This window comes from Phodopus roborovskii, unplaced genomic scaffold (assembly GCF_943737965.1).
Source record: "Phodopus roborovskii unplaced genomic scaffold, PHOROB, whole genome shotgun sequence".
In the NCBI taxonomy this organism is placed as follows: Eukaryota; Metazoa; Chordata; class Mammalia; order Rodentia; family Cricetidae; genus Phodopus; species Phodopus roborovskii.
The window spans coordinates 5,194,423-5,218,969 of NW_026126578.1; the positions used below are offsets into that span (position 1 = coordinate 5,194,423).

Below are 24,547 nucleotides of genomic sequence, written 5' to 3' on the forward strand. Positions count from 1 at the left end.
AGATTAGGAGCCATGGCAGCCTAATATGGCATTTCCAGAAGGTTAATAGGTAAAAGGTAGTTTCAAATAACATTTATGAGTATGTGGGCAGCTACAAAAGCAAGGACTTTGTCACAAATATCTCCTTGTTTTGTTATGAACACATTTATATTCTATTTACGTTTATTGTTTATTATATTAAACAGATATATTTGTCTTATTTCCTCTTATGCAACATGTTAAATACTATGCAACACAATATCCAAGTTTTGTTAACTTGTATCCTAACTTTGAAGTACTATCAATTATTAAGTTAGATAGGATATAAATTATTATGTCTTCTTTTCTAGGAAAAGGATTAGTGGAATGTTCATTGTATTTAGGATAGCTATTTGATATTTGATAGAATGACCTTGCTGTTATATTTTTTAATCCAATTACATGGCTGACAGGATAGTGGAGGCATGCATCCTTCTGGCTCTTTGTCTCCTGGAGAACTCTAATAAATTCTCCCTGGGAAAAAAAGTTTTAAAAGCATCAAAAACACGTTACAGAAATTTTAAAGAAACTGGCTATCAGTCGATAAAGGAGGGTGATACCTATGAGATGAGAACCCAACAAAATAAGCAAACAACTAATAGCTCCTGTTCACAGCTTTGAGATTCCAGGTTGGCCTAAGGCCAGGGAAGCCACAGGTGGAGCTTGATAAGGTCCCCTGTTAACAGAATATTTGTTTAACTATGCAAAGATGTGTTACATTTGCTTAACTATGTAAAGATACATTCCATTTGTCTATGTTGTAGAATATTTAACTCTGTAAAAGATGTGTTGCATTTGTTCAATTATGTAAAGATGTGTTGCAGTTTTACCTTGCCTGCCTAAGGCACCTGATTGATCTAAGAAAAAGCTGTTTCTCTTTCTGCTGTTTCTCTGAGGAGACCTCTCTCTCTCCCTCTCTCTCCCTCTCTCTCCCTCTCTCTCTTGCTCTCTCTCTCCACTCTTTTTCTTTCTCTCTCTCTCCCCTCTCTTCCTTCCCTTTCCCACTCTCTTCCCTTCCCCCAATAAAGCTTCCTGGGAGAGGTGGGGGGAAGAAAGAAAGAAAAAGAAAAAGCTGACTGGTCAATAGTGAGGGAGGAGATATGGTTGGGACTTCCAGGCAGGGAACTTAGGGTAGAAAGAAAAAGAGACAACTGGAATATGATAGGAGCCAGACAGACAGGCATGGAGGAAGCAGGAAGTCGGACATATAGAATCAAAGAAACATAAAAAAGCCCCAAGGCAAAACATAGATGGATAGAAACAGGTTAAATTAAGTTAAAAGATCTAGTGGAACAAACCTAAATTAAGGCCAAGCATTCATAAATAATAAGTCTCCATGTCTTTGTTTGGGAGCTGGTTGGCAGCCCTAATAAAATTCCAACTATGACCCCTGATTTGAGAAGACAATGCTAGAGTCCAGAGAGACCAAGACGGCTGAAATTTGTCAAAAGAATCAGAGTAAATCCCAGAGACTAGTACAAGGTCTCTTGTGTGTCCATAGGAGAATGTTAAGCAGGATGCTGGGGAAATAACCATTTTCAATTATTAGACATAACAGAGCCTGTATTTATGGAGCTGCAAACTGAGTTCCACAGCTGAACACAGCCTGTTCCCAAAGAAGACTGAAAAACACCCCAAAATTCACCTATCATTCAGTCAAGTAGAAAGATGTCTTACTCAGTGGTGGTTGAATAATAAACCCCAAACTGAGTTCTGTTCCAGATAACACACACACACACACACACACACACAAACTAAAGCAAGACCTCAAAGATGCACTGTGTCTTAGAACAAATATCAAGATTATAGAAAGAAAAATTGATATTGGCATTTGACAAGGTAAAATTTCCAAAACCTAGCATATAATAAGAAATTACCAAGCAAGCGAGGGATCAAGAAGATGCCACATATGTGTGAAAGTCAATCCACTGACACTGAGCCACCTGTGGCTGCTGCATAAGCCCTTGGGAGGTCTCTGAGCCTCATTTACCATGGAGGTACCCATCCTCAGACAACATCTGGAGATAGTCCTTTCTTCTACTGAGAGCTGAGTAGAAGGAAACACCTTTCTCTGGGTTGAGGGTTAGGTTATACTCTTGGCAGAAGATGGGCTGTACATCAGCTTTCATATTATGCAGGACTTGCACTAGAAAATGACATTCCTACCTTAAGAAGCTTATGGCAGTATCCAGTTCAGGAGGTCCCCTCTGAGCCCTTGAACCCACAATCTCCAGCCTCCAATGAGAAAAATTTCATGTCTGGCTATGTACCCCGAAGTGTCAGACCAAGGGGGACATCAGATGTCAAGGTAAAAGAAATCCAGAGAGCCTCCAGCTCGATCATTTTTTGACCATTGAGGAAGCTAAGGTCTTGAGTTTCTGTCACTTAAGGTCTTCCTTGGTAAATCGGTTTCCATAATATACAGGAACTTTCCAAAGGACAACCTCCTATCCATCCTAAGGGTTAGCCAACCCCTTGGGGTATAAACAGACGATCTAATTTCTGGGCTTCTGGGCTTGGAACAGCTATGCCACTAATGAGACTATAAGGCACTCAGAGGAGCTGTTCCCTATCTCCCTCAGAGTCCTCCATAGGCCAATGTCTGGGGTTCTCTATGAGAAAAAGTAGCATTTCCTTTCCAATCCCCTGTATTTGGAGGTTTCTGGAGAAGCAAGACGTGAGGTAACAAGCTATGAGCCTCATGCTAAAATATAGAATCATCGATATGGGTTAATTTAATTGTGAGAGCTAGTGAGTAATATGCCTGAGCCATTGATCAAACAATTATAATTAATAATTAAGCCTTAGAGTGATTATTTGGGAACTGGAAGGCAGAAAGAAAAACCTCTACTTATGATCCCCTACAGAACAAGCAAAGATCCCAAGGTCAGGAAGACAAAAGCAACACATTAGGGAGTTCAGTCCCAGTTGCCTCCATTGGCCAGTGGAGGCCCCCACTAGGTACCTTTAGGTTAGAAGGGTAAACAAAGGAAGTATTGAAGGATGAACAAAGAAGTCCCTTAAGTAGCCTTTCCTTTGCCTTTGGTGTCAAGTGCTGAGTACATTTTGCTTAATTTGGGAGCCTATTTTCATTTAATGGGAAATAAGAGCTAAGGGTATGTTCATGTCATAATGAGTATACACAAAAAAATGCTGTTGTTATTTGAATGTGTTCCTGCTGGTGGCACTGTTGGCAGAGGTTGTTACCTTTGGGATACAGGGCTTAACTGGCAGAGGTGGGACACTAGGAGCAGGGCATGAAGGTTATATTTGCTCCTGATTCAGACCTTTGTCTCTGCCCCATGATCTGGACCATGTGAAATAGCCATGGCTACATGTTCCCAGCCCCACAGATGGAGCTAATCCAATAGCATATGTCTCCCACCACAATGGAAGAATCCTGTGCCTGTGAGCCTAAATAAATGCCCCTCCCTTAGTTGCTTCTGTGAGAGTGATGAGAAAAGTAACTAATTACCCACCAAAAATCTCTCTCTCTTTCTCTCTCTCTCTCTCTCTCTCTCTCTCTCTCTCTCTCTCTCTCTCTCTCTCTCATGACAGTGTTGGTCCTCCCTTTCAACAGGGAGTTGTTAGAGACCCTGGAGAAGCCACAGATAGAGATCTACACAGGTCATTCTGATCTCAGACCAGTAAGCTTCCTCTAAAGATCACTACCCTTTATTCTATCACTCTCTATTGAGATAGTTATAATTTCTTGGCACAGCAGGTCAGGATTTTCCCTGCCCAAGCCTCCCATTTCCTGTGCTTTCACAGGTGTCGAGAAGTAACATAATGGCTCTTTATGATCCCTCTATTTTGGTTCTTTGGAACAGAGTAATAGGTAGTGCAGGCTGGCCTGATATCTACCTTTGAAGAGCTAATATTATAGGCATATGCCACCATGCCCCTGCTTTGTCCTTCACAGGCATTCCCTCATTAACCTCTGAGGTGTCCTGTTCCATGTTTTGCTCCCCAGACTGACAGAAAGTGACTGGGGATGAAAGAGAATGTCTGGGGTTATTGATAAGTGAGCAGGGGGCAGAGTCTACACTGATGGACCTAAGTGCTCCATCCCTGTCTGTCAAAAAAAGCCAAGAAAAGACTCCTTGCCTTCCATGTCAGTTTGATGTGGTTAGAAAGTCTAAGATCTCAATTGGGTTTTAAAGCAAACTGCATTATCAAAGAATAAAAGTGATTCTGACTGGCCAACCAGAGAAAGTGCTAAAATGTAAGTGCCACCTGGTCACTCACACCCTAAACAGCATGCTTCTCCCAGGGCTGCTGAGGTGACAGCAGATACTCAAGTAGATGTTGTCATTGTGATGTTTAATCAGTTCTATAAGCTGCGAACCACATCCAGATGGAAGTCAGGCACCTCATGGAGAGTGAATGTTGAGACCAAACCAGGGTGACTGCTGTCTCATTCCAACTCGAGTACTTCATGCAGAAAGAGGCCCCGTCAATGAAACCTTAACCTCACACCATAGTGGACAACAGCAGAGCCAAGGAAGACAGCCCAGCTGCAGGACAAGGCCAGAGATGGGACTTGAAGGAGTGACCCGAAAAGCTAAAGCAGTGATGTGCACTCATCCATGTCCTATCCAGGGACACCTTCCTATCTTTGCTCTTCTCTGCTAGGTGACAGACATGTGGGAGGAACTGAGATCAAAGACAGTGCCTCTCATCGTGACCATTAAGTGCTACTGCTCAAACTAAAATATGATTTATTATAAGGAAAGGTGAAGTCAAAAACAAGCAGCTGAGAAGAGGTCAGTAAGACCACCACATTCCAACATGATCTCGATTTTGCCTAGAGGGAGATTAAACCCAAGTTTGGAGTTTCGATAGCTCTGGCAACAGCTGCTCCTGTCCCTCTAGCAATTCAGCCCTTACTTTTGCATTGCCATATTTCAGTGTTCATTCCCTACCAAGGACAGGATTGGGCCTGCACTTACTTCCACTCCTGGACAGAACAGGGTGTGAAATAGAGTTCAGCAGCAACCATCAATAATTTACCGGGCAGCTTTGCTTTTATGATTTGTGTTTAAGTCTGAGTTTAATTTCCAATCAGAAAAATTTACCCTTTTTGCAGTGGACGTAGAACAGTGATGGAGAAGTCCATTTCTTTGGTTCAGGCTGATCAACATAAGACCTTACAGAAAAGTCCATTTGAGCCACCCTCTTTCTAGTAGCATAAGCTGCTCCAAGGGCTGGTCTGGGCAGAGCCAGGTGAGGTCTATATTGATAAGGAAGTATATTATGATGAGCAACAGAGAGAGAGAGAGAGAGAATAATAGAAATCTGAGGTTAAAAGTAAGTGTCAACATAGGACCCCAGAGAGACTATGGAATAGGCCAGCCCAGCCTCACAAATGATCAAGGCCGATGGCAGGCCACTAAGAGGGACAATCAAATGCAGATGATGCTCTTGTACATCTCTGGAAAGGAAAATAGCACATCTGTTGCATAACCAAGTTGGCAGAATAATAGCCACCCAATGATATTACATCCTAATCTCACAGAAGTTGGGAGTACTTTAGGACCAGGGCAAAGGAGGATTGAGGTTGCATATGAATGGAATTGACCTTAAAATAGGGAGAGTATTCTGGGTGTCCTTGGTGGATTCAAATGCAATAAATGAGAAGGATCCTAAAAAGTGGAAATGGGTATGCTGAAGAGGATAGAGTGAAGTAGTGTGGACCCAACTAGCTATTTCAGGCTTTAAGGATGAAGGAAGCTGCTGCAAGCCCAGTAATGTGAGAAGTGTCCAAAAGAGGCATGGAGCAGGGAAACATTCTCCCCCAAGGCATCACGTCCTGCTGTAATCCTGAGTTTAATCCAGTGTAACTCAGACTGAATACGGTATACCTGTGTAGTTTCATAGCACTAAGTAAGTTGGTGACGATTTGTCATAGAAGCAACAGAGAACATAGACAATAAACATAAGGTACCTAATGGTTTCTAACAGGAACAAAGGAGGTGGGTCTAAGAACATAGCCGATAGATTTGCTGAAGTTTAACAAGGAAAAGCCATACTAAAGGCAAAGCTCCATTGGAATGTTAAATCAAGGATGGAATCTGAGTGGGCAGTGGTCAAAGGGAGTTCATCCCACCTCGATCCGGTAGACAGCCTCTCCCACAACCTTCCTTTCAATGTCATCTCTCAGTGGTCACCCACCGTTTAACCATTGGCATCAATGGTAGGCTGACTCACTGAGTGGATGGCTCTTGTAGCTAGTTGTTAGAAAGGTCTCCATACTAAAACTAATTGACTGTCATAATTTCTATTCACTGGCTCTAGTTACACATTATTAGAATGTTTAATTTGCACCATGCATATCTGACAATTCTTCTCCTAACGTTCAGTTAGTGCTTATGCTAACAGTCCTTTCTCTCTATGCCCCCCTTTAAGATTTGGCACTCATGAGCAAACACATACTTCCACATAAATACATTTTAGAGACAATACTCAACAGGTCTGATGCTAAATATAAGGGCTGGGCCAACCACAGTCACTCACATGCGTGGGCAAGAGGCTCTTGAGGGATTTGTCTAGGCCCCCAGATTCTACAATGAGGGTAGTTCATATACTCATTTATCCAATAATTACTTTTAGTACTAACTTGCCATATTTTGTTCTGATACTTATTAAGACAATCATGGGTTTTACAGTTCAGGTTGAGTTTGTGGGGAGTTCTCTGTGGTTCTCTAAGTCTCTGCTTGGGAAGTGGGCACCCTGAAAAAGAAGGTACCCACAGTGTCAGCAAATGCACACCCACTGTCTTCTAGAGGCTTGAGTCGTGGTTTTGGAAGTCTGTTGGATACCTTTATTCTGCAGATTGTCTTCAAATCCATTTTTTAAAAAACAGATTTGAAGTTGTAATTCAACAAGATGGAGCCAGAGGGGGAAAAGCTGAAACACACACTTAAACACAAGGCATAGAATAACTCTAAAAAGACCCACCAAGAACTGAGAGGCACTGGCTATCCCCAAAGGTGAGAACCCAATGGCTAGAAAACAGTGGAGACAGGGAAGAGAATTTATGTTTTATGAATAATGAATATAATAATGTTCTGTGTACAGATTGAATGCATTAATGAATTAACTCAGAGTCACCAGTAATACATGGTGTCGCATTAAAGAAACAAATCAAAGCACCCCTCCTTAGCGTCATTTAACCAGGAGACTAGATTTGAATTCTCTACTCTCCATGTCTTCTGTCCTATTTGTCTGCTCTGTGAGTCTGAAAGTGTGCCTGTCTGAAGGCCATCTTGTGGCTCTGCTTGTGTCTGTCCTTGTGTGTTTGTGTATTGTGTCTGTGTGTGTGTGTGTGTGTCCCTAACAAATAGCCTTGCTTTGTCTTTACTGAACAGCACAGAAATCATCACATAGGGAAAGAAAAGAAAGGTACCTAAGTAGTTTCACCAACACTTAAGTCACTGACCCCAACTGACTCAGATAACACAGTATTGCAAACGGCATTGCTTATCAAGCAATATCCATATGTTGTGTTCAACATTTGCATTAGATATTCATTTTAATAAGACTATTTTCAGCAAATGATTACCATACACATACGTATTACTCTGGGCCAGAGGTATGGAAGAGTATATAATTTAAGATTACAGCTATGCATTAGCTTAGATGATTACATGGGAAATCAAAGGCAAACAAAGCCAACTGTTGCACTGTACTTTCACTCAGTCTCTCTCTCTCTCTCTCTCTCTCTCTCTCTCTCTCTCTCTCTCGAGTTTCTTGAGATCATATTTCTCTGTATTTCTCTGTGTAGTCCTAGAACTCACTCTGTAGACCAGGTGGGTCTTGAAATCAGAGATCTGCATGTCTTTGCCTCTTGAGCACTGAAATTAAAGCACGTGCCGCCACCACCCAGCTACACCACTGTCTTAAAGCAGTGGTTCTTAACTTCCCTAATGCTGTGGCCCTTTAATGCAACCCTCATGTTGTAGTGACCCCCCCATTATAAGATTATTTTTGTTGCTACTTCATAACTGTAATTTTGCTACTGTTGTAAATCATAATGCAAATATGTGTTTTCCAATGGTGTTAGGAACTTCTGTGAAAGGGTCTTTTGAACCCCAGGTTGAGAACCCCTGTCTTAAAAGGCAGGTTAAATGAACAGAGTGGACATAGCAGGACATCAGTCTTAAGTGATTATTAACTCTTGCTTTCTGAGGTCCAACAAAGTTCCATCCTCTTAGAATGGAAAAAATATTTTTGATCACAATATTGCATTACCACAGTACTACAAGTAAAAGATATTTTAAAATTTAAATTAACTAACACCATTAGGATATTGTTATTCTAGGGCTGGAGGGATAACTCAGCCATTAAAGGCTAGGCTCACAACCATAAATATAGAATATTGTTATTCTTCCTCTAAAGGACCAGAACTACTAGAAGCTCAAGGAAAACTATCTGATGGCTACCAGGTTCACCTGGACTTTTCTCTGCAACAGAGAAATGAATGGGCATTCTATAAATAAGAAACACCCTGCAAGGAGAATCCCCTTGTAAGCTTTAACAGTTTAATAGTAACTAACCCATGTCCAGATGTACTGTCAGGTCATTCTGATTTTGTTTCTCATCTGCATACTCTGGCAAGAGCCATCTTTCTCTCTGAACTGAATGGCCACACCTGTGAAATAACAGCCCTGGACAAGGAAGACTTTATGGCTGATTTCAAGTTCCAACATTTTAGGACATCTTGAACTTACGATCAAGAAAGCCAAACCTCCTTTTCCATACCACAATCACAATTGCCCTAATCCTTCAGACAACTCCTTGTCTGTCCCCTGATGAGAATCAATCAATATATTCATAGCAGCAGAACTTTCTATACATAACAGAAATATCTGAGCTTCTCATCACAAAACCCCCAGAGAAAGGGACATCAATGCATAGCATTGCAATCTGACAGAGGCAGTCTGATAATCTGTTTAACAAAAAGGGAAGCTATTAACAAAATCCTTGGCACCCAGGAAGACAGAGTAATCACTTTTAGCACCAGGAATTTCTTAGCCATCTTCAAAGATGAGTATTTGTGTACCAGATGTGTAGGCTAACACAGGGTTCAAAGTAAAACGAAGTCCAAGCCCAAAGAAATAAGATTACAGCTTAAATAGTCAGTATTTAAGGCCAAGACACAAAATGTTTTCTATAAAAGTGGAGTACTTTCTATAGTGTAGGTCTTCACTAATGGTCCTTGTAACCAGTTTTGGTTGATACAGAGGTATAAATTCTAGAAAGATATCAAATGTCATAGAGACAGAAACACATTTAGTCTTTAAGCTTACAATAAAGATCATCATATACCTAAGTAAGGGCACACACCCATGTAATTAAAGCAGTTAGCAATCAATGAAGATGTGGAGTATTTACATCCATGGTATATCTTCATTCGGTTGAACCAATCATTCATGTATAGGAAGACAGAAACCAACTAAGGAAAGGCTCCAAAGAGCCCTAACCAAAGATCTCGTTGCTTCCTCTGCAAGGACTCATCCCACTCCACCCACTAGGCTCAGATGCTAAGCAAAGCACTGGGAACATACAGATGAGTGCCACACAGGTCAGGCTCCTGGCCTCAGAACTCACTTGCCAGTTAGGAAGAAGAGACTCAACCTACGTAGGGTTTGTTTCCTTCATCTTTCAACAGAAAGGTTCTGAATGCCTACTGTGTACTAGACACAATCACAGGCCTGGAAGGCACAGTAGGAATGATAGACCCTCATGTGCCGCAGAGCTCCATTTGGGTAAGGGCACACAAACAATAAACAAGTAGGCAAAGCAGCATTTTGGACAGTGTAAGTATGAAGCAGGGGACACATTGGAAAGCAGATGACTACTTGAAGGATGGGGGTACCTTAGACAAGTGCAAAGCAGCTTCAAGACAGTGATACTCAAGAGAACCATAGCCATGTGAGCAATCAGGGTAGAGACTTCCACAAGGAAGAAACAGTGTGAAAGCAAAGCCCTAATGGGCCATAGCAATGGTCTAATAAATCTTGGGGAGGGGGATGAAAGGAACCAAAGAGAATGGTGGCCTCCCTGAGAGACAGTGTGCCTTAATATGGTAGCAGTGGAAGGCTGAAGGCAACTTGTTAATTCTAAACCAATTAACCCATAGGCGTGATGATTAAGGGTAAAAGAACAAACAGGAGTTCTAATCAAAACAACAGATAATCTGATTTAAAAGTACACAAAAGACTTAGGAGGATACCTCTCCATACATAACTGGCCAAGAACATATTGGAAGATGCTTAGCATCACAGTCATTAAAGAAATGCAAATGATACTCACAGTGAAGTATCACCTCACACCCAACAAGATCACTATCTGGCTGCAGGGTTGACTCAACGGTTCAGAGAACTCGCTGCTCTTGCAAAAGACCCAGGTTTGGTTCCCAGCACCAGCATCTGGAGGCTCACAACTGCCTGCAACTCCAGGTCCAGGGGATCAAATGCCTAGTCTGTCCTCTAGGAGCACATGTGCATATGTGGTATATACATAGAGAGAAACACACAAATAAAAATTTAAAAATTTAAGCATGGGCCTGCAGGCTAGGCTCTTGAGTATTTTGATACTCAAGGTTCAAAGTTTCTATGGTTTGGATTTTGAATGTTGCCCAAAGGCTATGTATTAATGGCTTCGTTTCAATCATGGTGCTACTAGGCAGCTGCAGGAATGTAAGAGGTGGAGCCTAGGTCTTCCAGTCATTGGGTCATTCATGGCCTTGAAAGGGATTGTGGGACACCAATCCCTCTGTATTGCCACATGCTCCCTACCATACTATGCAGTCTTGCCACAGGCCCCAAAGCAGGGAGGTGCAAGCCCAATTAAGCCTTTATTGTAAGTTTCCTATCTCAGGTATTTACTTTGGTGATGGAAACTGGACAAACACAGAAATCATGAATCAAACAGAAAATAAGGCTCCAGCAAAGAATACTAATAGGAAAACTGATTGATCAGAAGGTCAGTGATAGAGGACCAAGCAAGTTTGGTGGAGGGGAGAGGCCAGGGAATGATTATGGTGGGCCGTGGAATCTAAACTGTTTTATAGGGAGTGAGGGCACATTAGATTTTGGATGACAGCAAAAATGTGGTTAATTAAGGAAATGAAGGTCTTGGGAGTGGTCACAAAATTAGCGATGTCAAAAGCTGACTGTAAGAGTTAGATGGAGAAAGTAATCTACCAGATGTGGTCAGTGACCAAGTGCTCTGACACTAGGGTAACTCATGGCTTAAGAGTGGACAGGATAGAGGCATGGAAACACAAATTTACCTGCTCAATCCCTATCAGTTATCCTTGCTTGCTGAAGTGGATTGGGAAGTCTAAAGTTGGTCAATTGTCTTTACCATAAACAACTTCCATAACATAAGGCCCAAATGGTCTCCTTGGAAACATAAGCAGCAGCAGCTATACCTTTGGTGAAGTTGCTGATAGAACCTCAGACCCTCAATTCCAAAGGCTACAGAACCAACCACCAGCCAGGAACTGCCAGACCACTCAGAACCTTGGTTTCTTCCTTCCTTCCTTCCTTCCTCCCTCCCTCCGTCCCTCCCTCCCTCTCTCCTTTCCTTCCTTTTGCTTTTCCAGATAGGGTTTCTCTGTGTAGCTCTCACTGTCCTGGAAGTCACTCTGTAGACCAGGCTGGCCTCAAACTCATAGAGTTACCTGCCTCTGTCTCCCAAGTGCTAAGATTAAGGTGTGTACCACCACTGCCCATCTTAAAATAAGGCTCTTAATCACAGGAAGAATATCCCAACAGAGCCACTCCTTCTTTCTACCAAACTCCAAGACCATCTCAGCCAGAGGCTCTGTCTGAGAAACATTTGGAATGATATAACCAGAGACCCATAAATATAGGCCCTCACTGAAACTAGCTTCAGGAGGGAGCTGAGCTGGATACTAGCAAACCCCTTCCAGCTAAGACATTCTAGATTCCAGTTAAATGCCCTGTTACTGAAGCAGCGGTGGCCCAGGTGAGAGAAAGACCTCCATTCCTAGGCTGGACAGATCATACAGTAGGCTGTGTCTTAGTTTGGGTTACTATTGCTGCATTTGGCTTACACCTCCATATATCAATGTTCATCATTGAAGAAGTCAAACAAGGCAGGAACTCAAACAAGGCAGGAACCTGGAGGCAGGAGCTGATGCAGAGACTATGGAGGGGTACTGCTTACTGACTTGCTCAACCTGCTTTCTTATAGAACTACCAGGGATGGCAGTACCTACAATGGGTCCAGCCCTCCCCCATCAACCACTAATTAAGAAAATACTTTACAGGGGGATCTTATGGAGGCATTTTCTCAACTGAGGCCCCCTCTCTTCCAGATGGCTCCATGTCAAGTTGACACAGAACGTGCCAGCCCAGGCTGCTTGGGTAGTAGAATGCCTCTTTCTGCACATTTGTTGTCACCAAGTTCTTACACAATGTGCGTCAAGTGACTACTCATCGCATCACCTTTTTTCCCCAACAGGGGCTGAGGCAAAGTCACACTAAAGGAAGGGCTCTGGCAATTGGATGGCGGGCTTTGGTGACGTGTCACTGAAGAGAAAACAATAGGGCAAGTGAATTAACACCAAGGCAAACTCTAACAAAGCTGGCTCTTGCCTCTCCAGGGACAACCATCTGCTGCCAGTCTGCCCCAGAGAGAGAATTAAGTCTTGATCACACCAGGATCTAGTGTCTTCTCCTTCCTAACCCAAAATGCATTCCTCTGTAAATGCTAGTCCAAGTCCCTCCTCTCATCAAGTTCTCACTAATGCAAAGTGAAGTAAAGATAGGGAATGTGGTGTAATGGCAGAGGGCATGTGAGGCCTCAGGCTTGATCCTTAGTATCACAGACGGCAAAAAGCAAACAAAACCCGGTAGAGTTAAGTGGAAAGAATCCACAGAGCTAGAGCGGCACAGTCACTTCTCCACTGAATCTGCCTGGTAGCGGCTCCTATGCTTTACTTTCTGCATGTCTCCTAAGGATCGTAAAGCCACCAGTCACTGTGGCTTACACCTATTATCCTAGCACTCGAAGGATGAGGCAGAAGGATGATGAGTTTGATAACAAACGGCCTGGGCTACAAAACAAGACCCTGCCTTAAAAACAGCAACAAACAAAAAGCTTGAGTGCAATAGTCTACATACACAGTGTTGATATATCTGGCTTATATTGCTTTGTTGTTTATAAATGATGCTTCCCTCCCTTTCCCCCTTATTTCCATTTTCAGGCTTGGAACACTCAGAGCTTGAATTCATTCACTAGCGATACTTCTTAAGATTATATAAATATATCGGTTTTTGTCTTAGGCTGTGAAGTAAATCAATGCCACTCAAACCATGTCAAGGACACCAGGGTGCCTTCATAGTCCAATCCTCTTGGCCCAAGCTCATATCATGATCTAGCATTTGATTTCTACCTTGTTTTAGGCATTCTATTCTACCCACCTACATTTGTTTACAGTTTGCCAACTCCCTGACCGACTTCTTGGCTCACAAGTTCCTTTAGTGCTCTACTTCTCTCTGGGGCTCCATTCCATTTCAGCTTCACTAGAACTTCTGCTGTACCTTGAAAAAGCCTGCCTCTCTCAATACACTGCCTGGCATGGAGAGTACGCAGATCAGATACAACCCACAAGAGAAACAAAACCAGAAACACCTCTAGACAAGAGATGATTTGGAGAGAAATGCATTCATCTGTTTTCAACTTCTGAGCAGCAAAATTTCTGTATCTTCAGACAGATCTAGGCAGGTATGCCCTTTCAGAGCTTCTAGAACTCTGTGACTAAGTAAGTGGGTAAGAAGAGCCTCTCCACAGATCAAATATCAGTGTCCCACCAGGGTGTAATCCTATAGCCTCTCAAGTTTTGTTGTTTTTGTTTGGTTGGGTGTCTTTTTAGTTTTGTTTGTTTGAGACAGAGTTTTTACTCTGGCTATTACCAGAACTCAATCTGTAGATCAGGCTGGCCTTGAACTTACAGATGTCTACCTGCCTTTGCCTCCTGAGAGCTGGGATTAAATCCCTTCAACTTTTCCAAATCAGTGTCAAATAATAAAAGCAGAAATTAAATGGCTCTTTATAGATATCACACTTTTAGAAACTTTATAGAACTGCCCAAATTTTTAAAAAATGCAGATAGTCTTAGGATTCAAATGGTTAAAACTTAAGAAATGTCCCAGGGGCTGAGGCTGAAGCTTAGTGAGCTGGGGCTTGGTTAGCATGCATGAGCCTTCAAACTGCCTTCTCAGTACTGAGAACTAATTAATTATTCCATTTGAAAATGTCTCTACTTAACAATGAATTCAAGGTGACCTAAAAATACATTTAACAGAGAAAACTGTTAGCAGCCATATAATTTTTAAGGCCACTCAAAAACAGGGCCTACATAAAAGATTTGTGATGCTGTGCTTACATGATCCAAACAGAAATGAACAATGCTTTGCGGACCCCTACGAGTTCAAGTGGACACTTTTGAGTTCCAACGTTAGAATACAGGCACAAAAATATCCCTGCTCTCCATCTGGGCTCCCATTCAAGCAGAGGCATTCATAGCAGAATGGTAGCCTGGCTTGCTGTTTGCTCACCAAGCATCCGAAGCAGCTGGGTTTCTTTGGTTAGTGTTAGAATGGCAACAGCTCCAGAACGTCAATGTATTCAGGTGCTGTGCACCCAGCTGCTACCCAAAGCCTGGGTGCAAAACAAGAGTTTCCTAGCTGTCCCTGTCAGAGACCTAAATATAAAAGCTAACACAGTAGAACACCGAGTCTCTCGGAACTCTGCTTGTAACTCCACGGAATTCTTTCCCTCAGTTTCAGGTCCTCCACTATGACAGTTAACAGAAGCACAGAGCAAACCTCATGTACCTGCTGAAATCCCCATCTGGGCACTACAATCTGTTCCTTAATATTCGTTACTTTAAAACGCACAGAGCAAACTTGTATAGAATCTCAGACTTCGGTGTTTCCTTTTCTGAAAACCTGGCCATGTGCTACTGGAAGTTATTCTAGTCATTGCATGGCTAGGACACTAGGAAAGCAATCACATGTGACAAAAGCAGTGCCCTGCCCAGAACTGCTTATGACCAGAAAACACAGAAGTAACTGAAAAGTCTGAAAAAAGAATGTTTGTGCAAAAATACAATACATATTCCAGAGCACAATAAAGACTGCACTGTGGAATTTAAGACGAAAGCACTGGGTACATACGAACACATATGTTGTTTAGTTCTGCATGAGTATGTGTGTATATTTGGGGAAGATAGTCCTGGAGAAGCCCGTTTCTTTCACAATGCTACATCCTTCCCTTTGCTGCACTTATAGCTCTATTAATTTGTATATAATTACCTGATAAATACATCCCTCTCCTTTGGGTCTATAGCAGAGTCTCTTAGTTTTGTACCACTGAACACTCAGTCCTAATAGATGGAGGAAGGAGATACAAGATGTAAATGTTGACGAGGGACACAAAGGGTCCACATCAAAGCTGCACTGTCAAACTAAAAAGGGCCTGTCCTCATCATTTCCACTTAGAACATGGAAAGAACAGGAAGACCAGAAGTAGATGCAGCAGGGACAGCATTCTAAGCAAGACAGACTCTCTCTGGACCGGCTGTAGTTATGACAGAGGACAGGTTGGATGAGGGGCAGATCCCTGGAAGAACCTGTCAGGAGAGCAGCAACATGCATGCACCCGTGTAGATGGAGCTTCTGTCCAGCATGGCCCCTGCAGCCATTTAGTCCCAAATATATACACAGAGGCTTATATTAATTATAAACTGTTTGGCTGATGGCTCAGACTTCTTTTGGCAAGCTCTCTCTCTCTCTCTCTCTCTCTCTCTCTCTCTCTCTCTCTCTCTCTCTCTTAATTATTAGCTCATTTCTATTAATCTATGTATTTTCACATAGTCTTAGCTTAATGAAGAATGCCCGGACATCCTAACTTCCCGGTAGTTACATGGTGTCCCTCTGGCAACTGCTTCCCTGCCTTTTATCTTCCCAGAATTCTCCTTGTATGGTAGCCCTGCCTATACTTCCTGCCTGACTACTGGTCAATCAGCATTCATTCATCAACCAATAAAAGAAAGACATATTCACAGCATACAGAGGGACATCCCCATCACACCAGTGCCCGAATTCTGACTGGTCTGTAACCTGATGATCCCTGAAAATAGGAAAAGGGCATGCCCCAGAGTGGAGGCCAGTGAGATAGCTCACAGGATAAAGGCACTTGTTAGCAAACCTGATGACCTGATTTGATCCTGGGACCCACATAATGAAGAACAAACCCCCTTAAGTGGCCCGCCCATTCACCCATTCTCCAAAACTTTATGTGTAACTGCTGTTGTGAGCCAGTATAAGGGCAGTCACCATGCCTTTGAAGACAGTTAGGAAGAAAAAAGAATCAATGGCTAGTGATGGCAGGAAGTTGAGTAAAGACTGGAATTTTACTAAGGTAAATTTTATAGTTAGGAGCCTATCATGTCCAATTCCAGATCAAACATGTACACTGGGTCCCCCAGTCTTGGTCAAGTAGGTACACTTCTTCAGTGCATTCAGAGATCATAAATGTGATGCCCATTAAGTTTTACTTTTCAGATCAGCACAGAGCTCCTTTATGTTATTCTTAATCTTGGTACCACTGAGATTTTAACCTAGATCAGTGGTTCTTAACCTGTGAGTCCCTATCCAATTGGGAGTTGAATGACCCTTTCACAGGGTCGCCTAAGGCCATCAGAACATAGATGTTTCATTACAATCCTAACAGTAGCAAATTTTACAGTTATGAAGTAGCAACAAAAACAATTTTATGGTTGGGGGTCACCACAACATAAGGAACTATATTAAAGGGTCACAGCATTAGGAACGTTAAGAACTATCGGCCAACACAATTACTGTAGAATCTTACAAGCTAAACTGGACCCCTCCCAGATATAAATGTAGGCAGTCTTAACAGGAAGACTGTATTTACAGAGACTCATTAAAAATGTATAATAAAACGAGGTCACATAAAAGAGTCTGGTCCAGCATGACAGGTGTCCTCATAGGGAAAGATCAGACACAGACACGTGTACACAGAGGGAAGACCATGTAAGGACACTCTGAGAAGGCAGCATCTGCGAGCAAAGGAGGCCTCAGAAGACACCCTATTGATCTAGCCTTCCAGGCCCTGGAACTGTGAGGAAAATCAATGGTCACAGTGGAGACGTAGGACAAGGCTTGACAGAGGCCTGGGCCCCTGCCCATATGGTAACATTCCCCTAACCCCCTCAAGTCCTAATAAGTAAAACCATCTCCACACTCTGTTCAACTGTCCTTTGGAGCAAACTCTCCTGTCTGTCCCACTGAGAACCAGTTTTAGAATGTACCAACTACTGGCCATCATTACATTCCAAGTATTCAGTACAGTAACTTAATAGGTTACTATTTGAATCCATGTGCCTGGTTTCCAGGCTTGTGTTTCACCTCTCCTCTGCAAACTGCTTTTGCTGCAAATATTAACAGTAATTGCTTCCCATTCAATGGCAGATAATGTCATTTTAAATGAAACATGGCTTTCATTATAGCTTAATCCTGGTAACTCAGCTACATAAACATAATGTCAGTATTAACCTCTCTGCTCACTTTTTCATAGCAAACCCACCAAAAGATCCATTTCCCAAACTCAGAGAACTTAGAAGGAATGTCAATGGCAGTGCCAGTGTGAAAACATTCAACTCTTGAAATAATGAGTACCACCCCCCAACACACACACACACAAACACACACACACACACACACACACACACAGTCAGAAGCCTCAAAGCACAGCAAAAAAGTCAGTGTCAACAGAGATGTTCTATGCAAAGGAGAAGCCATAAATGGTTTCCCCAGCAACAGACTCACTCCTGTAACCTAGCCATATGTGCTGCTGTGTGTGAAAGCTTGTGTGTCTGGGCTGGGCAGTGGGTGAGGGGTTGACAGGGGAGAGGCTGGCTTTGAAATGCCAAACAAAGGCAGGGAAAACTGGGAATTGAAGGCATTTTGTACACAATAACAAATTTTATGACAAATGCAATATAAAGATTTATTGCCTTTATTCAAATACTCACAAGACACTATTTCAAGAAAATTACAAACTGTGTATTCATTGATAAAATCCATTTATTTCATTTTTTTGCTTGCTTGTTTAACAGCTGGGATTCAAAGTGTTAAGAGATCTGGAAAAATACTAACAGAAATAATTTTTAAATGCCACTTCAGAAACACATGCATATGCTTCAAAGTTATTGTGACCATTACTTTACAATACTAACTTGCATGACTTTTGAAAAATTATAAAGCTAACTTTGTGACTTCATATTATAAACCTATTCTATATGTGAAACACAGGTATGTCTAACAAATAAATACATTTAACTTAGGTGCTAACCAGTAACTGCTGGTGGCCCTGACATCAAGTACTTATACAAAGAGGGTGGATTATGACAAAAGCATGGATATTCTTACCAGCTTGTTACTATCAAGAGGACAAAACGAAGCTGTTGCTGGGGCTGATCCCCCAATGGTAAATAAAAAGTGAAAAATGACTTAAAAATATCCTGAAGTAGAGAAGTCAAGCCGAGGCAAACACCCCTGCTAAGGGATGTATGCATTAGGCAAAGCTGGTCAATGTGTTTTTAGGAAAGAAACATCTTAAAGGAAGGAAACAACTGACCAAGAAGGGCTAAGGGTCATTTCACAACTTTTCTTTTTTTTTTTCTAGAAAGGCAAAGAAGAATGAAAATAGATTACTATTACACTTATCATTAAACATCTTCTCTGGACATTGATAAATATGAAACCACACATGGCAACAAAAAAAAAAAAAATACCATATTCTGGTCACTGTATGGAAAAGCTGGCGAAAGCCCATACTAATTCCTATTGCGCTTGTTTCTTGGTTCAATCTCAGCACTTTCGGTGGCTCTAGTGCGGTGATTCTGTTGTGGGTTTCTTTCTCTGTTCTGATCATTTCTGAAAACATGAACAAAAGAAATGACACATTAGAAAGCAATAGTCACTGATTTGTGGGTTCTCCTGTGTACTAAATATTCTCACATGCATGATTTCACCAAAACCTTCAACTGCTCCCTCTTCTAGAGACAAAGCTATAGTTTGTATTATCACTATAATTACCCTTCCCATTTTAAAAGTATGAGAACAATGACTTTTCAAAGATCAAAGAAAGAGTCCTTTTCAGTAGCTCTGAAAAGCTATGTACAGTGGTAAACCTGCAATCCCAGCACTCGGGAGGTAGAGGAAGGAAGATCTGGTCTTGAGGACAGCCTGGTCTACAATCTGAGTTCCAGGCCATCCTGGAAGTAGATACCAATACTATATGCAGACTTGGTCTCAACAAACAAAGAGAGCTGGGAAGATGGCTCAGCCACTAAAATCTTGTCTTGAGTGCCATCTCTAGAACCCTGTGGTGGTTTGTAAGAATTGTCTCCACAGGCTCACATATTTGAATGCCAAGACACCAGGTAGTGGTACTACTTGAGAAGGATTAAGGGGTGGTGCCTTATTTGAGTAGGTGTGGCCTTGTTGGAGGACATGTGTCACTGGGGAGTGGGCTTGGAGGTTTCAAAAGCCTCAGTCAAGCCCAGTGTTACTCTCTTCCTGTTTCCACCAGATACGCATATAGAATCACAGCTACTTCTCCTGCACCAAGTCTGCTTGAGTGCTGCCATGCTTCCAGTCATAACAGATTAAATCTCTGAAACTGTAAGCAAGCCCCAATTACATGTGTTCATTTATAAGAGTAGCCATGGTCACGGTGTCTCTTCACAGCAACAGAAACTCTAACTAAGAGCCACATTAAAAAGCCAAGCACAATGGTCTGTGCTTGTAACCCCAGTACTGGAAAGTTAGATAGGTGGCTAGATCCCTGGGCTGAGGTTCACTGACAGCTGGCCTAACTTACCCAGTGAGCTCCTGACCAGTGAGGAGTCCTGTCTATCTCTGCCTCCCTCCCCCCCCCCGCCCCAACCAAACACAATCCAAAGAAAAAACAAGTCCCTCACACAAATTCCCTCACTTTTGGCAGAGCTTCAGATAATGAAAGAGAGAGTTGCTGTGCAATCAACAAAACTTCAAGAATCCTTTCTTTTTCTATGTTTTGTTTATTTTGATATTGGTAATCAAACCCAAGGCCTCGAACATTTTCACCATGAATTCTTGCTGTTGGTGTGGTTTGTTTTGTTGAGATTAAAGCCTTACTGTGTAGTTCTGACTGACCCAAAGCAAACAACTTAGGCCAGGCTAGCATGGATTCTGAAGAACAGGTAGCAGTGTGAGACAAACACATGAGCCTACACACTTGCAAGCTTCATTCCAGATCTTGGTACTCACTTCTGAGGAAGTCTAGGATGGGCCAGGATAGGCGCACCCACAGAGATAGTCACTGAGGAGCACCCACAGAGACAGTCACTGAGGAGCACCCACAGAGATAGTCACTGAGGAGCACCCACAGACACAGTCACTGAGGAGCACCCACAGACACAGTCACTGAGGAGCACCCACAGAGACAGTCACTGAGGAGCACCCACAGAGATAGTCACTGAGGAGCACCCACAGACACAGTCACTGAGGAGCACCCACAGAGACAGTCACTGAGGAGCACCCACAGAGATAGTCACTGAGGAGCACCCACAGAGACAGTCACTGAGGAGCACCCACAGAGACAGTCACTGAGGAGCACCTACAGAGACAGTCACTGAGGAGCACCCAGAGATATTCACTGAGGAGCACCAACAGAGACAGTCACTGAGGAGCACCCACAGAGACAGTCACAGAGGAGCACCTACAGACAGTCACTGAGGAGCACCCACAGAGATATTCACTGAGGAGCACCTACAGAGACAGTCACTGAGGAGCACCCACAGAGATAGTCACTGAGGAGCACCCACAGAGACAGTCACTGAGGAGCACCCACAGAGATAGTCACTGAGGAGCACCCACAGAGACAGTCACTGAGGAGCACCTACAGAGATATTCACTGAGGAGCACCCACAGAGACAGTCACTGAGGAGCACCCACAGAGATAGTCACTGAGGAGCACCCACAGAACAGTCACTGAGGAGCACCCACAGAGACAGTCACTGAGGAGCACCCACAGAGACAGTCACTGAGGAGCACCTACAGAGACAGTCACTGAGGAGCACCCACAGAGATAGTCACTGAGGAGCACCCACAGAGATAGTCACTGAGGAGCACCCACAGAGATAGTCACTGAGGCAGGCGGAAAGCACCTCTGCTTCCCGGGCACTTCTCTTCTGTGAAGAGCAGGAATGCACTGGTCCCTGGGACTCAAGCAAATATCTCTGAGTCTTCTGTGGAAAAATAGGAGCTGAAGATCTCACAGATGCTTTGGCCATGGCAGCCAGAACAACCAATAGAACCCAACCACGCCAACTCTGGAATCTCCTAGCTCAACTTCCCAAATAAATAGCCACAGAGAAGTAAGCTCTTCTCTAGGCACAGACTCTGCCTCGCTCAGTCTCTGGCATCTTGCATAGTATGCTCAGTCTTAAGCTAAATGAAGTCACAAAAGAAGCAAAGAAGAGACCCCACTGCCATGCACAAAGTAGCTGATACAGAGGCAGCCCACACTGGACCCACCAGACCATGGAACTCCAAAATAATTATGACCAGTACACCAAGGGCTCTAATAAAAAAGGTAAGAAATAGCCAGAGAATTTCAGCAGACATGGAGATGATATGGACAAATCAAATGTTAATATTGGGACGGTTCTAAGGCAACAGAGGAAATATTTCTCCAAAGGACTATCAAGTATAAGGTACAGAACTGAAAATGACTCAGATGAGTCAACAAAAAAACATCCAAACTGGGGGCTGGAGAGAAGGCTGCTCAGTGGTTAAGAGAGCTTGCTCCAGAGCAAGGTAGCTCTGAACCACCTTTAACTCCAAGTCCAGGATTCAATGCCCTCTTCACTTGCTCCTACACAGGCACCACACACACACACACACACACACACACACACACACACACACACGCACGCACACGCACGCACACACACACACACACATGCATATATGCACATATACATGTAAATAAAAGTCTTTTTTTAGAAATCCAAATAGAAACACAAAGGAAAAAGTGTGTGCCTACATGTGTGTGTGCATGCATGCATGCATGACTAGAATCTTTGAAGAAGAAACAACTGTGGAAAATGAATTACATAGCTGTGAGTTTCCTAAAAATAATTAAAGACATCAAAGACTAAAGGTAGTCCATCCACCCCCACTAACAAACAACAAACAAACAGAAAGCATCTAGATACATATTCAAAGTACTGAAAAACCTCTGGAGGCAGGCAGAGAAAAAGGAACATTCTATAAAGGGATGAGTAAGATTTACAGCAGGCTTCTCATAAGGAACCAGACAGGCCTCACGGTGATTCAGTAATAACTTGAAAGTGCCAGAGGAAAAACTGTCAGCCCAAAATCCACCCCCAGCAAAACATCTTTCAAACACAAAAGCTAAGGAAAGACATCCCATACAAAAGCTAAGAGGATTGATGGCTAATAATTTAAGAAATTATGTAAGAAATATTAAAGGAGGCTTTTTACAAACAGACACGATCACCAACTGTAAATCTGGACCTATTTAACATGCATAGGAGTAAACGTATGACAACAGGATCATGAATTGGAAGAATATGTTCTCATATACCAAGGGACATATGTGAAGGCTCACTGTGATAAATATGCATGTCACAAACCCCAGGACAAACACTATTTAAAAACAAAGGTAAAACTAGTAAGCCAATATTGGACATAAAATGAAATCACATGTCATTGCCCATTGAAAATGGGTTCAGATAGGAGGGAAGGGAAGGAAAAGGCATTGGGGCAATAGGCTTATGCAGAAAGTTCAGGTTGTTTTTCACAGCATGGGCAGAGCCCGAAGACAGGCATCTGAACTGCTCAAGACCAGTTCCCACGGGTGACACAGAGAGGCCAGATGACACCAATATGGGCAAGCAGCTCATGTTGGAAAACTCTTTTTAACAGTCAGTATTTTGTTTCCTGTTTCTGGACAGGGAGTCTCCCAATGCTACTTACCATACAAACATCCTGAATACATAGATGAAGCATGTTCACCAAGAGCATTCACTGCCTGGCTTTTCAGAATAAACAGAAAAGCAAAACTCTCAGATGCATGTCTCCCATCAATACCAACCCTGTCTCTACATCAGAGTGACTTCTAGAGAATTGAAGTATATACCACTTCATCAGCCATTGTGACCAACTGACAGGAACTGGCATTAGTTCATTCTATCTATCTCATAGAGTGTTTAAGTAAAAGTACTAGCAGTAGAATGAGGTAAATTTGCAATAGTAAACCCAAGTATAAGGCCAGGACCCTGACAGGAATTGGTATTAGTTCATTCTATTTGTCTCATAGAGTGTTTAAGTAAAAGTACTAGCAGTAGAATGAGGTGAATTTGCAATAATAAACCCAAGTATGAGGCCAGGATCCCAGATCCAGCAAGCAGAACAATTCTATAAACCTTCAGTGGCTACCTTAAAAAGTCACATGGAATCGAGGAGTGATTCAAGGCACTCATAAATACCTTCCAGAGGCAACACAGTATCAGTCAGTCACCTCAGCTAAAGTCAAGGACAAACAATCAGATGGTTCTTAGTGTAGGACTAGCAGGGTATGTACACTCTACCATTCTCATTCCTCTTGGGGAAGGAAGAGAGAGAGGAAGGGATAAAGGGAGGGAGGGAGGATAATGAAAGATGTCATTCTGTAAATCTCTCATTCTCTTATTGGTTAATGAATAAAGCCCTGTTGACCAATAGGAAAGCAAGACAGGCGGGACTAGGAGACAAGGAGGATTGGGGAGAGGTAGGAGTAGATTCAAAATGTAGGACCAAGAGAGCAGAACTATGGAACCTCTCTCCAGTAAGATAAAACCACATGGAAATACTTAATAGAAATGGGTTAATATTTAAGACAGAGCTAGCCAATAAGAAATGCTAATAACAGGCCAACAGCTTTATATCTAATGCAGTGTCTCTGTGTGCTATTTGAGGCGGATGCAGCTGTGGGACCAAGCTGGTGGGAAAACTACAGGAGGGAGGGAGGGACTGAGGAAGGGAGGGAATTGTGTACAAGGATAATTCACAGGAGCCTGGGGGATCAGACTCAGGTCATCTAGCTCAGCTACAAGCATTTTAACCCACTGAGTCATCTTGCTGGTCCTTGAATTCTGATTTTTGAAACAGCATAACCCCAACAACATTTTTAAAATCATTAATCAGAAAATGTCTTTCTGAAGACAGTAGTATTCAAGGATCAATTCTATCAACATCTTGATCCTGGACTTCCAGCCTCTGAGCTGTGGGAAAATGAATTTCTGTTGTTTAAGCCACCTAGTACATGATGCAACAGCCCACTCTCTACCAAGATAATCCCATTTGCAGTAGGTTATCATAGATTCAAAGACCAGAAGAGCTCAGGAGAA

At 42.6% G+C, this 24,547-nt stretch overlaps 1 protein-coding gene across 1 annotated transcript in view; it reads right to left on the minus strand.

The window, feature by feature from the left end:
* Nucleotides 1-18,086: 18,086 nt before the first annotated feature.
* The window catches only part of Rad18 (RAD18 E3 ubiquitin protein ligase), a 76,934-nt gene continuing 70,473 nt past the window's right edge, over nt 18,087-24,547 (minus strand). Inside the window, exon 13 of the mRNA XM_051203646.1 lies at nt 18,087-19,022. Within this exon, the coding sequence (XP_051059603.1) occupies nt 18,923-19,022 (100 nt within the window). The 3' untranslated portion in view covers nt 18,087-18,922. The remainder of the gene's footprint in view (nt 19,023-24,547) is intronic.